The sequence below is a fragment of the Piliocolobus tephrosceles genome, chromosome 7 (assembly GCF_002776525.5).
Source record: "Piliocolobus tephrosceles isolate RC106 chromosome 7, ASM277652v3, whole genome shotgun sequence".
Taxonomy (NCBI): domain Eukaryota; kingdom Metazoa; phylum Chordata; class Mammalia; order Primates; family Cercopithecidae; genus Piliocolobus; species Piliocolobus tephrosceles.
Genome location: NC_045440.1, coordinates 4,857,716 through 4,870,992, shown reverse-complemented (window position 1 = coordinate 4,870,992; position 13,277 = coordinate 4,857,716). Strand labels below are relative to the sequence as shown.

General features: G+C 42.9%; 2 protein-coding genes across 4 annotated transcripts in view; one reads left to right on the top strand and one right to left on the bottom strand.

The window, feature by feature from the left end:
- Positions 1–13,277, top strand: part of MCPH1 (microcephalin 1) — a 241,277-nt gene that overhangs the window by 122,856 nt on the left and 105,144 nt on the right. The gene's annotated exons all lie outside the window — the stretch shown is intronic.
- ANGPT2 (angiopoietin 2) overlaps positions 1–13,277 on the bottom strand; it is a 60,423-nt gene that overhangs the window by 25,831 nt on the left and 21,315 nt on the right. For both annotated transcript variants that reach the window (XM_023219101.2, XM_023219102.3), the window contains exon 2: positions 2,898–3,053. In XM_023219101.2, coding sequence (XP_023074869.1) covers positions 2,898–3,053 — 156 coding nt within the window. The remainder of the gene's footprint in view (positions 1–2,897; positions 3,054–13,277) is intronic.

Here is a 13,277-nt window from a genome sequence, read left to right as displayed (position 1 = left end):
CACTCTATTGCCCAGGCTGGAGTGTGGTGGCACCATCTCCATTTACTACAGACTCTGCCTCCCAGGCTCAAGCAATTCTTGTGCCTCACCAAACCTCCCACGTAACAGAGACTACAGTGCACACCAGTACGCCGGCTAATTTTTTTTTTGGGGGGGGCAGAGATGGGGTTTATTGCTCAGGCTGGTCTTGAACTCCTGAGCTCAAGCGATCCACCCACCTTGGCCTCCCAAAGTGCTACGATTATAGATCTGAGCAAGCGTGCCCAGCTGGCTCCGCCATTTTCATGTGTTCAGTTGGGCTTTACATGGAAAAGCCGTTTACTTTCCATCTGTTTTCTTATTTTCCTATAATCCTGGATAATATGATATCTAGTTTCACAATAGGCATTTTTTTAAATCACGTGACCCAACACAAGCACATTAAATGCTATGAAGTCTCTGACCTCTATAGGATGTAGCAAGGTTTGCATTGCTGCTCTGTCCTAACACCTTTTCATTACTATTATTTTATTTTATTTTTAAAAATTTTTGCCAAGCTCCCATGCTTGGATCTAACTATTATTTTAAAATATAAGAAATGTTATATTTTAAAAATGCCTATGGGACATTTTTTGGATGAGCTATTAAATTGCCCATCAGTCTTACTAACGAAAGGTGGGGCAAGTGACTTAATCATTACTAATTTATTTTAATAGGTTGGTGCAATTTTGCCATTGTAAGTAATAGTGGCCAGGCATGGTGGCTGACGCCTATAATCCCAGCAGTTTGGGAGGCCAAGGCGAGTGGATCACCTGAGGTCAGGAGTTTGAGACCAGTTTGGCCAACATGGTGAAACCCTGTCTCTACTAAAAATACAAAAAATTAGCCGGGCGTGGTGGTGCGCGCCTGTAATCCCAGCTATTCGGGAGGCTGAGGCAGGAGAATTGCTTAAACTCGGGAGGCAGAGGTTGCAGTAAGCCGAGATCACACCACTGCACTCCAACCTGGGCAACAGAGTGAGACTTCATCTCAAAAAAACAAACAAAAAAAGTAATGGCAAAAACTCCAGTTACTTTTGGTCCAACCTAATAATAATTGATTGTGGATGTATATTGATATATTGACTTTTAAATCTTTAATTTTTATGACTTCCTAGGATTAACTTTTTAGTACCTTATGATCCATTATGTAAAATGTTTATGTCTGTTTCTCCTGAACTGTTCTGATACTGTGGAAAGGCCTGGTAATCAAGTAATTTCTTATTCTATGCTCTTACCTAAAAGTCTTTTGTTTGTCTATCATTTTGCTACTGTTTTCTCTTACCTCATCCAACCATTTTTAGGAAGACAATGAAAGAACAGCTGTGCCCTTCTAGAATGGGTCTCACGAGAGTGGCAGGGCTGATGGCATCTCCCCTCTCATGTCCTCTCCTGGCTGACGTCTAGCATTTCTTGATCCTTTTAGCTGAGGTGGCATATAGGAATAATATGGAGTGGGGATGGTTTCACTTAAATCTGCTCTTTTTCTAAAAAGCATTCCTTATAGCCCAGAGTGGGAAGACACTAACTTCAAAAGCCTATAAAGAAGCCAGGATGAGGAGTCAGAAAGCAGGCTTGGCCGCCGAGAGTCACGACCACGGCCTTGAACTTGGAGCATCTGCATTTGTGCTGCTAATAGCAGCTTTTCCCTTTCCCACCCAGACTGTTTGCTGGGTCACATGTTGTACGTCGTTTAGCATGACTCTGGGTGAATTTTCTTCTTTTGAAATTTTCCTATTTTGCTGTTATTTTACTAGTTTGTTCCTTTGTTCCTTCGTTCCTTCCTCCTTCCCTCCCTCCCTCCCTCAGTCTCTCTCTCTCTCTCTTTCTCTCTCTCTCTCTCTCTCTTGCTTTCTTTTTTGAGTTGGAGTCTCTCTGTTGCCCAGGCTGGAGTGCAGTGGCACGATCTCAACTCACTGCAACCTCTGCCTCCTGTGTTCAAGGAATTCTCCTGCCTCAGCCTCCCAAGTAGCTGTGATTGCAGATGCCCGCCACCACGCCTGGCTAAATTTTTTGTATTTTTTAGTAGAGACAGGATTTTGCCATGTTGGCCAGGCTGCTGTCGAACTCCTGACCTCAGGTGATCCACCTGTCTTGGCCTCCCAAAGTGCTGGGATTACAGGCATGAGCCACTGCACCTGGCCACAAGTTTACTATTTCATAGTCTTCTTTCTGTTACTATTAATCACTAGCTCATAGAATCTCACAGCGGAAAGAGAACTTAGCAATCACTTGTCTGGCCCAATCCTTTATCTTATTTGAGGCCCAGAAAAGGTGAGTGCCTTGTTCTGATGCATTTATTTGGTTGATGGTGGACCTGAAGCCATACAGCGCTCCAGGCTCTTGCTCGGGCACACACCATCTTTTCTGCGGCCGGACGCCTCTCACTGTCCCGCTCGTCTCCTTCTCCATAAACTCATTCCGCAGGCTGTGTTAGCAGTTGAGATTCAGGTTTTATCTTAACTCAAGAGTTAGATTTAAGGCCAGAGTTTCTAGGTCTCTGCCTCAGTGCTTTTCGTTTCTCAAATGTCCAACGACTTTAGGACTTAGAAATGGAAAATGATCCCGAGTCCAGAAAGCACCAGGGAGACAGAGGGGGTATTCCTCTTGCAGCAGCCAGGGATGCGTGGCATGAAAATGACCCAGATGTCTTCAGTAGATAGAACACATGAAATTTAACCTCAATATGAAAAACAAAAACATTTACTGATTTTAAATTCATAACCAGCCATACATCCTTAATTTCTTATTAGTTCATTCCTTTTCTCCTTTGGTGGTGCTTTCTTTAGTTTCTCATCCTTCATTGAGGAAGCTCCTGACGCGACCAAGTGCAAGTCTCTAGCTGCAGGGACACCGTGTGCTTTATGTGGCATTACTTACTTGGGCTTCCACATCAGTTAACTTCCGCGTTTGCTCCGCTGTTTGGTTCAACAGGTTTGTCCCTATTTCTATCATCACAGCCGTCTGGTTCTGTACTGCGTTCTGCTGTATCTCTACCATTTCTTTTTTCATGTTGTCCTGGATATAATTCTCAAGCTAGAAAAGAACAGTGGTAGAAGGCAGTCATTAGTCAAATGACCGGAAACCTGATTCCTAAATATTTGTCATGTCTTCCCTATCTTAAAAAAAAAAAAAAAAAAATCTATTAAAAGAGTTGTACCTTGCCTTCCTTTTGGAATCTTGCTTTTTTTTTTTAATCATTAGCAGGAAAATACAGTGTGATTTTATTTTTATGCAAAATCTGGCAACTTAGTCACATCACGTAAAGGAGGGAGACAGGCTACTGGTTGCTTCTGTGTTCCTGTAGAAGTTCATGTCGTGGCGGGCGCAGAGGGTGGTGAGGGCAGCCACTGACTGCTGGGTGCTGCCACTGTGGGGTTGTGTCTCTCCCACGCAGCTGCAACTCTGACCATGCAGTGCAGGAGATGATAATTTGATACAAAGAAGCATCACTATTTCTCTCACATTCTAGACTTTTGTTTTCTCCACATAGACTTGAGAAGATGCTCTAAGACAGTGTATAAGGAGAGGAGCACCTTTTGATTTTCCTCTTAACCTACAGAATCACCACTCAGTTCCACATTCTGTGGGGTCTTCCTCCTTATTAAGTTCATTCAACTTATTAAATTTTTCCTAACATGTATGCATTTTTCACAATTTTGTCATTTCGTGTATCAAGCAAACTTTTAATCCCACCTTGGCCCATTTATCACCTAACGTGCCATGGGCTGGTTCTTCTCTCCCTCAGTCACTAAAGATGATGATCATGCTGACTAATTTTAGCATTAACTGAAACACAAGAGAAGGAAGAAGCTTATTTCACTGCCATTGGTATAGCTATCCCTGTCTATGGCAGTAAAATTATATAATTATGTATAACTGCAAGACAACTCAGTACGTGGGAAGAACCTTTGGGCTTGGAGCCAGGGAAGCCTGCCCTCTGCTTTATAGCCTTGGTTCTAGGAAAGTTGCTTAACCTTTTGGGACCCTAATTTCCTCATATGTAAAACAGGGTTTCTGGTTGGTCAGAGGAGTGTCTTAAAGAGGAGTTAAGCTATGCTTTTAAAGTCATTGTATATATGTAACTCCAGATACTTAACATTTAATTTCCTTTCTTTTTTTTTTTAATAATCTAATGATGGGAACCATTGTTCCATTCACTGATCCAAAGTGTAAGCTCATGAGTGCAGATACCATGTTTTCTTCCTTTTCACTTAGTATAACAAACATTTTTTATTACATTGAATACTTGAAAGATTATTATAAAACCGATTCTGGTGCCTTCCTTTAAAAACTTGAAATTCTTTATAGAGAAACCGTTTGTGGAATCAGTCATCAGACATGATTTCCCCCAAAATGTTCACCACTAAATAATTCTGTGCTTTCCGTCTTTAAGAGTAGGAAAATAGAATGGGAAGGGTAGAGTTTCTCTCTTAGAGCTTCTTTGTTGATGCATTTCATAGATTGTGTCTTGTGACTGGTATCAGATGGTTTTAGGATTAGACTGGAACTATAAGTTTACTGTTTCCGATGCCCCCTCGCCATCGACTCTGCCCCACTTCTCTAAGCTCCCAGCTCCCTGCATGCCCCTCAGCCTGGTCACTAAGGCTCCCTCCCTGGCAGTCGTCCTCCCATGGATATTGGATGGGTCAGATGAGCAGGATGCATGAGAGGCACAGTCAGCCCTCCATCTGCGGCCTCTACATCTACAGATTCAACCACACCATCAAAATATTTTTTTAAAAAAATAGCAATACAACAATAAAAAAACAAAAATTGCAAAACAATACAGTATAGCAACTATTTACATGGCATTGACATTGTGTTTGGTATTCTAAGTAACCTCGAGGTGATTTAGAATACATGAGAGGATGTGCATAGGTTATATGCAGATGCTACCCTATTTTGTGGAAGAGACTTGAGCATTGTGGATTTTGGTATTCTCTGGTATTTTGGAGTAAGTCCCCCATAGATATCAAGGGACAGTTGTACTAGAGCTCCAAGCATGTGTAAAATCATTTTATTGAAATGTTACTCAAGCCATCCACCCGCCTCAGCCTCCCAAAGTGCTGGGACTACAAGTGTGAGCATCTGGCCGAAGCCTTTACTTTTCCATATGAATCAGAGTAGACCACTATTAAAAAAAAAAAAACAAAAAAACAGGCGCTGTTACCCGGCAGGCCAGCAACCATCTCTACTATAGGCTTCATAAAATGTGAAGAATCTGAAATCTTATTAACCCTTTCTCAGAGTGAGCTCAGGCTTTGTAGTGCTTGTGATCTTTCTTAATTCATTCTTTCTCCTTCCTAGCCTGTCTTTATAAAACTGTAACTTTTGTGATTGAAATAAAGTATTTAAAAGAAGCCATAAATAGCAGTTCGCAATTCTCCCCTCCGCTCGTCGCCGTGGGAGTAATGGAATTTTTGAGGTTGAAGTTAAAGCCGTGTGTCACCCAGAGGCACTGTCTTGGTTACTCCTCACACCACCCCAGCCAAGATAATATTTAAAAAGTTTCATTCTGGGAGGCTTGGAACTATAGAGATAGACTCCAGCTGGAGTTTAGTTTAAACCCATACTCAGAAATAATAATTTACAAAGTGGTATAAATAAAAAGTCTTAACCTCCTTCTTGATTTCAGTACTTAAGAGCTAAATAAAAATTATTGTCTTTTGTCACTCTAAATCATACAACCAGAGAGGGAAAAGGAATCCTGTAATACCGCCTTCCCCCATTTCTAGAGCTACTGAGTCAGATGTGGTTGCAACTCTCCAGAGATATGAGAGGATTGTTTCTAATTGAAAACTTAAAGTCAAATTCCAATTTGAAATTAATCTTAGGAACTTTGAACGGCCCAATTTTTAAAAATAAAATTTCTTGACTTGCCCTATTGTTTTCTAAACATAAAAACAATAGAATGCAAGATCCTTTTTAAATTGCTACTTTTTAGCTCTTCAGGATGACAAAGTATAGGTACACGGTGGGTGAGATCATGTGTGGCCATGGATGTTAATCTTACATAAAAGCAAATTACAAATACACATGATGTGTGTATATACAGATATGTATATAGCATATATGTATATAGTGTCTATAAAAATATACAGCTCTTGAAGCGTGTGTCATTTAAATAAAAGAAAATTTTGTATGATACTGACTGCATTGCTAATTAATTGAAGTCTTTGGGAGAAGAATGGAACAGAAACAAAAATGTCCAGTAGTAGATATTTTGTGTCGATTTAAAAAGATAATTTGAGCCAGGCGTGATGGCTCGTGCCTGTAATCCCAGCACTTTGGGAGGCTGAGGCAGGAGGATTGCTTGCGCTCACGAATTTGAGACCAGCCTGAGTAACATGGTGAAACCCATCTCTACAAAAAATACAAAAAACAATTAGCTTGGCATGGTGGCGCATGCCCATAGTCTCAGCTCCTGGGGGGCTGAGGTGGGAGGATTACTTGAGCCCAGGAGATCAAGGCTGCAGTGAGCCATGATCGTGCCACTGCACTGCTGCTTGGGCGACAGAGTGAGACCTTGTCTCAAAAAAAAAAACATTAAAAATAAAAATATGTTCTTACTCTTGAAGTCATGAAATTAAATTAAGGTTTTAAGAGAAATATATGATGTGACAGTCAGGTACTCTTTAAAAACAATGAAGAATACTGTATATTTAGCCCCAGAAACACTAGCAACAGGAACAGCCACAGTAATGGTAGTTAGTGTTTCTTGGTTGCCTGCACTGTCTGTGCTGTATGGGAATCGCTCTCTCAGGATTCCAGGCGCCTCACATCAGCACAGGTGGATGCAGTGCTGAGCACTGGAATGACCCTCAGCAAAATGTTAGTTCAACCCAGAGGCCACTTCATACTTTTCCTGCCTTTCAAGAGCCAAAAGTGATATATCTCAAAATTGGCTTGAGTATGCCTTCCAATTCCAGGCTTCACAGTGCCTTAAGAAAACAGACAGACCACCCACCCCTCAGTGGAGGGCCATTTTTACCACCAGAAAAGCCCAGAATTAAAGATGACCAGTGCCAATTCTATCTTCTGGGAGCATCCTGACAAAAGAATCTGTGTTTTCCTCCAAAGATTAGTAGTAATTTTTAGAGATACAGAAAGACTATGGATGTCCATCATATAGTATAAAAATGAACATTTCCAAATAAAGATCTCCATTTAATGTAGCTTTTCCGTAAATCACCACATATCAAGGAGAATGAGAACAAACCTAGAAACAAAGCCATCTGGCTCATCCACATGGATGACAGACCTTGAAATTTCCCTGTCTCTTGACCTTGATGACTTAGTTATTTTCTAGTTTATTGCCCTAGAATATCTTTCTGTTTAGTGTCTCTCTTATTTTTACTGGCTGTGACTGAAATCTAGAAATGTAGAAATCTGCCCAGAAATAAGAAATTCCGTTCTACTATAATGAAGTCTTAGTACAAGAAAACAAACAAACAAACAACAACAACAACAACAACAACAACAAAAAACAGTAAATAAGCCATCCTCCACTGGCAGCACCAAACCCCACTTGCCTTTGGAGAATGTTTCCCATCCCTGTCATCTGCACCGAACTACTCTCATCAAAACAGTTCCAAGATACTTGAACCTCCCGTGGGAGGGGACCCGGCTCTTTCCAATTTCACATGCGTAGCATGTGAAACATATTCATGTTTTGCAGGAATGTTTGCCAGCACCTTCATATCTGAAGAGGATCACACCATGAGCGTGATCTGTGGGCACACGTGTCTGAATAGGTCCCGCTTTACATGTGTGCGAGGACAGTGTGTGTTCATTTTGTCCTCTTCTTGATGGTTGACACACTCGGCAAAGTGTGGGGCTTTGTGCTGTTCTTCTTTCTCAGAACTCAAGTGGGTTATGCAGGTTTAACATTGAGGGTCACCGCAGTCCTTCTAGCTGCATGGTTTGCTGCTCAGTGTTACATGATTTGCTAAAAGAGTTGCACCCCAGACATAGTCTTTAAAACTTGGCAACACATCGAAGCTCCAGCAACCAGAATGAAATATTTTAACGCAACACATATATATATATATATGTTTACACTTATATATATATATTTATTTTAGTGTAAAATATGTCCTGAAGTTTTTTATTACTCCCACAACGTTTTGAATGATCAAATTTGACAAGAAAAATAGGTCCATTTGTGAGGCAACTATGGCAGATTGATTACACATTTAAAAGTTTATCTGGCTATCTTCCTTCTCACCAAGATTGTCATCATTATTTTTTATACGAAAAGAAAAGTAATCTTGAAATTGGCTCAGTAAAGGAAAACATAGATAATGTATGAAAACTATCCCCAACTTGGAGATTCTGATGTTTATTTCTCAGCAACTGTAGATGCTGGTTGAGAGCTCGTTTCTATTTAAATAAAATTCAAGGTCCTTAGACCTTTTTATTAATTAGTTTTTGTCCGTCTGAGTGACCTAAGATGGACAAAAACTAATTAATTAGAGAGTCTAAGGACATTGAATTTTCCAGTAAATTAACAAATAATTTGAGATTTCCTTGGAAATGTTTTACTGTTGCCCATTTCAATTTAGAAATAGGACTTTGCAACCATCTCTCACACACACACACACGTTTTTCTATCCCAATGATCCACCTATCTTCCCACCCAGCCCTTCAATTTTTCTAGCAAACCCTCGAACTTTTCTAGTAAATTCACAAATAATTTGAGATTTCCTTGGAAACATTTTACTGTTTTCCACTTCTTTTTAGAAATAAGATATTGCAATCATCTGTCTTACACACTCACATACATGTTTTCCACCCCCATGATCCCATCTTCCCACCCAGGGTCCACTGTCCTCTCTCTTTCTCCGTGGCCATGCATCCCCCAGCTACTCTCCTTTCATCTCACTGTCAGAGTCAGGAAGCCACATGCAAAGCTGGTGACTGCAGCTCACTTTCTTCCCTTGCAGGTTTGCCTAAGGATAAGGTCTAGATTCCTTCTTTTTAAGACACACACTGCTTCCTGACTGGCGCCCCAATCTCATGGGCCTCAGACCTGGGCACACGCTGTCCTTGGCTGTCCCAGCTGCCCAGTGGCCTCGTACCACGGCCGCCTTTGTGTCTCCTCCTGGAGTCTTCTCTTCCTCCTCAGGTCCCGCCATCTCCCATTGCATGCCCTCAGCAAAGATACTCATTTTGTGTTTCATTTTGATCCCCAAACCATTCTGTATTTGTGTCGTTTCGTTTTAAATATTCTTACTTGGTGAAGAGTGAATAGAATACTGAAACTGTGCAACCATTCTACATATACACCCTAGTAACAACAAGCAAAACACTCGCTCTTACAATTAGTTTGAAAACTTGAGTGTAAGATTACTAAATCCAGGGCTATTCTGTTTGGGAGGCTTTTGACCTAATGTTCTTGGTTCCCTGTCATGAGGAAACTCTGAAACATCATTTGAGGTCTCCAGAAAGAAAAGTGGCAAAACTGGGCTTTCCTCCCCCTCCTTTTAGAGTTGGGCTTTTGTGTGTGTGTTTTCATTCTGGAGATTTTGCTGCCTAAGCAGCTGTGTACTCAGCAGTACTTCATGGCAGAGGCTGAGCCTAAAGAGGGAAGGGCTGGAAGATGTGAGTTTTGGGCAGTGCTTTTCCTCCTGACCCCCTCGCCAGAGCCGGGGGCGTAGGCGCATTATCCACAGTGAGAGGTGATGTTCACATGCCCTGTGACGTGGGAAGCAAGTTTTCTCCATATATTAATGCCAGACTTGCATTTCTAGAACCTAGAAAAGCCCATGCCAAAGCTACTTGCCATCTGTTGACTGTTTTTATAGTCTTGGCCTTTTCTTCGCATTCAGTGTAAGGCCCCTGGAAATTGAGGCAAAAGCTAAAGGCCAAGGGAGGCAAGCCTGGCCTCTGGTGCCAGTTTCCTGGTGGGTCTTGTGACTTGTCTTAAGGAGCACACTTGCCTTCTCCCGCCCTGACCACGTGGATGCCTGCCCACATAGGGTCTTTCAAGCACTTCCTGAAACAAATCTGTTCTGATCTAGCCTTTTTGCTTTTTTCTATTCATAATTTTTTGTTGTCTTTTTTTGAGACGGAGTCTCACTCTGTCGCTCAGGCTGGAGTGCAGCGGCGCCATCTTGGCTCACTGCACCTCTGCCTCCCTGGTTCAAACGATTCTCCAGCCTCAGCTTCCCAAGTAGCTGGGGTTACAGGTGCACATCACCATGCTTGGCTAATTTTTGTATTTTTAGTAGAGACGGGGCTTCGCCATGTTGGCCAGGCTGGTCTGAAACTCCTGACCTCAGGCAATCTGCCTGCCTTGCCTCCCAAAGTGCTGGGATTGCAGGCATCGGCCACCACACCCGGCCATTTAGTAATTTATGAGTGACTTTCTGATACTGTATCTAGATAGCCAACCCCTTTCCTACTTTGCTAGTATAAGAGACTGAAAGTTCACTTGTTGACCACCGTAAACTCCAAGATGCAGTAGGAAATACGTTTGTGGGCCTCAGCTGGTGGCATTCTAACATTAATAGTCCATGCCCCTCCTCCTGTGGACAGATACAGCCTATAATAATTTGAGTGTACCAGTATATCTGTGCTCTGGCAAATCCTATCTGCTTTGCTCTTCTGTGAGTGCAGCTGAATAGTCTTTGCATTAGTTTTTTTCACATATATTGGAATATATGTTTTTCCACATATATTCATATCATTTTACTTCTTTGTGTGTTTCCCTTACCACTACTCCAAACTGTGAGAAGGAAATGTGTTTTTCCCTTCAAAATGTTCTAGTTATTTTCTACTGATAAAGTGGCTATTTCTCATCAATAGCGGGCACTTTAAATGTATGTAAGTTTAATGAGACTGCTATAGTAACCTCATGTAAATTTCTTTGGGCATTTCATATGCAAAAGGTGTCACATTTTACACGGGTGTCTTTTAGAGTTCTCGTAGGGCACATACATATTTTCCCAGATGTCTGTGAGCTTGCAGCCTCATGGCATGTTATGCATACCCAACACTTGCACAGATTCCTGGAAGCCAAGGAGCAAACACAGTGCAGCAGATGTTGTCAGGCCACGTCTGCATATATAGATATACACACAGCAAGAATAGTTACAGCAGCTTACAATGACAAAATGCTTCTCTGTGTGTATGTGTGTGTACCTCTGTCTCACCAGATTCTCACACCGCCTTAGCTTGGGTTTCCCCAAAAGCAGAGCCTGAGACAAAGGCAGGCATGCAGGAAGTTTATTTAGGAAGTGGTCCCAGAGCGCAGCCATGCAGGACAGGCGCGGGAGGCAGGGGCGCGGCAGGGTGGTTCACACACGTGGACTCAGGCGGCCACCGCCGTGCTGGCTGGTGAGAAGCCCCACAGGACCTTCCAAGGAGCCCCGGGACGGTGTCTCAGAACATCCACCTGGGGCGAGAGTGGGAACTGCTGTCCCCAGGGGGCAGGTGGAGGCCCGTGGGCATTAATGTCCCAGGTTTTGGAGCTGTGCTTGTGAGAGTGCCGAGGAGGCTCCCAAGCTGGGTGTCCTGAGGCAGCGTGGAGCCAAGGTCCCTGGGCATGGCCTGGGGATTTGTTGGAAGGCCTGAGGCAAGGCCTGTCTCTGAGATGTCCTGAAGGGCAGGTCGGGCCCAGAGAGCTAATTCCGAGCAGCGCAAGAGGGTTCGTTCGAGCAGCATCAGAGAGTTTCCCTGGCACAGCAGGGGATGCTTTGAGGCGCCTTTAATGAAGGAGAAAAGTGAGGCTCAGAGAAAGTCAGTGCCCACCCCAAGTCTCATGGGCCCCAGGCTGTGGGCAGTGGCTAAAGACAGGCTAGTGGGTGATTCAGGGCCACGTGGAAGGGGAGCTTGTATTTATAGCCCCCAGTCAGCAACGCTGGAGAGGAGAGGAGAGGAAAAGCAGTGTTCTGAGAAAGACAATGTTTCTAGGAGACTGGGGCAGGGTAGGCCTGGAGACAGGAAACCAAAGCCAGGGTTGCCATGCAGAAGTGAGATGAGGTTGCAGCAGCAGAGCGACTGCAGAGACACTTGGCAGGTCCTTGGTGGCCTTTGAGTTATTCTGCAGACTTCCACCATTCGTCTATTTTTTGGGATATTTTGTTAAATTCTCAGCATGGAGGATACTAGTGATGTTTTCCCTACAGAGGTAGAAAGAAAATTTAAAACTATTTTCTTTTGAAAACTGTACTGAATGTAGGGCCGGGCATAGTTGCTCACTCCTATAATCCCAATACTTTAGGGGGCCAAGGTGGGAGGATCACTTGAGGTCAGGAGTTCAAGACCAGCGTAGGCAACATGGTAAAGACTCCATCTCTACAGAAACTTTTTTTTTTTTTGAGACAGAGTCTCGCTCTGTCACCCAGGCTGGAGTGCTGTGGCGCGATCTCAGCTCACTGCAAACTCCACCTCCCGGGTTCAAGCCATTCTCCTGTCTCAGCCTACTGAGTAGCTAGAACTACAAGTGCCCGCCACCATGCCCAGCTATTTTTTTTGTATTTTTAGTAGAGATGGGGTTTCACCATGTTAGCCAGGATGGTCTCAATCTCCTGAACTCGTGATCCGCCTGCCTCGGCCTCCCAAAGTGCTGGGATTACAGGCGTAAGCAACTACGCCCAACAGAAAATTTAAAAAAAAAAAAAAATTAGCTGGACTTGGTGGCTCATGCCTGTGGTCCCAGCTACTCAGGAGGCTAAGATGGGAGGATTGCTTGAGCCCAGGAGGTTGAGGCTGCAGTGAGCCGTGATCGTGCCACTGCACTCCTGCCTGGGTGACAGAATGAGACCCAATCTCAAAAAAAGAAAAAAAAAAAAGTACTAAATGATAAATGATTACAAATAGTTAAAATTTAGCTCTAGGAATGAGATTAACACATTTAGGCTACAATATACTAGGAACTTCCTTTTTAAATGAAACTAGAGTGTTCTTGCCTTTCTGAATTTAAGGTACACTGAAAGAAAAAATAATAATAATGTAACAAAATGTCGCAGTGTTTTCTATGCCAAGTAGAATCTTATGTATATCTATCTGGAGACATATATGCATACATTTGCCTACACATGTGAGGTAGGGGTGTGTGTGTGTGTATGTGTTTCAGTTCTCTAAAAGATGTAGACATTCCAAAACTTGGTGGGCAATGGGGGGGGGGGGGGGGGCTTTAGACCCTGTAATATTGTTGAACTATTACTGTAAGGACGTTAGCACCTGGGTCACAGTGCTAGTTGGTAGCAGAGTACCAACTAAAACCCTGGTCTCCCAACGCCCCATCCAGCA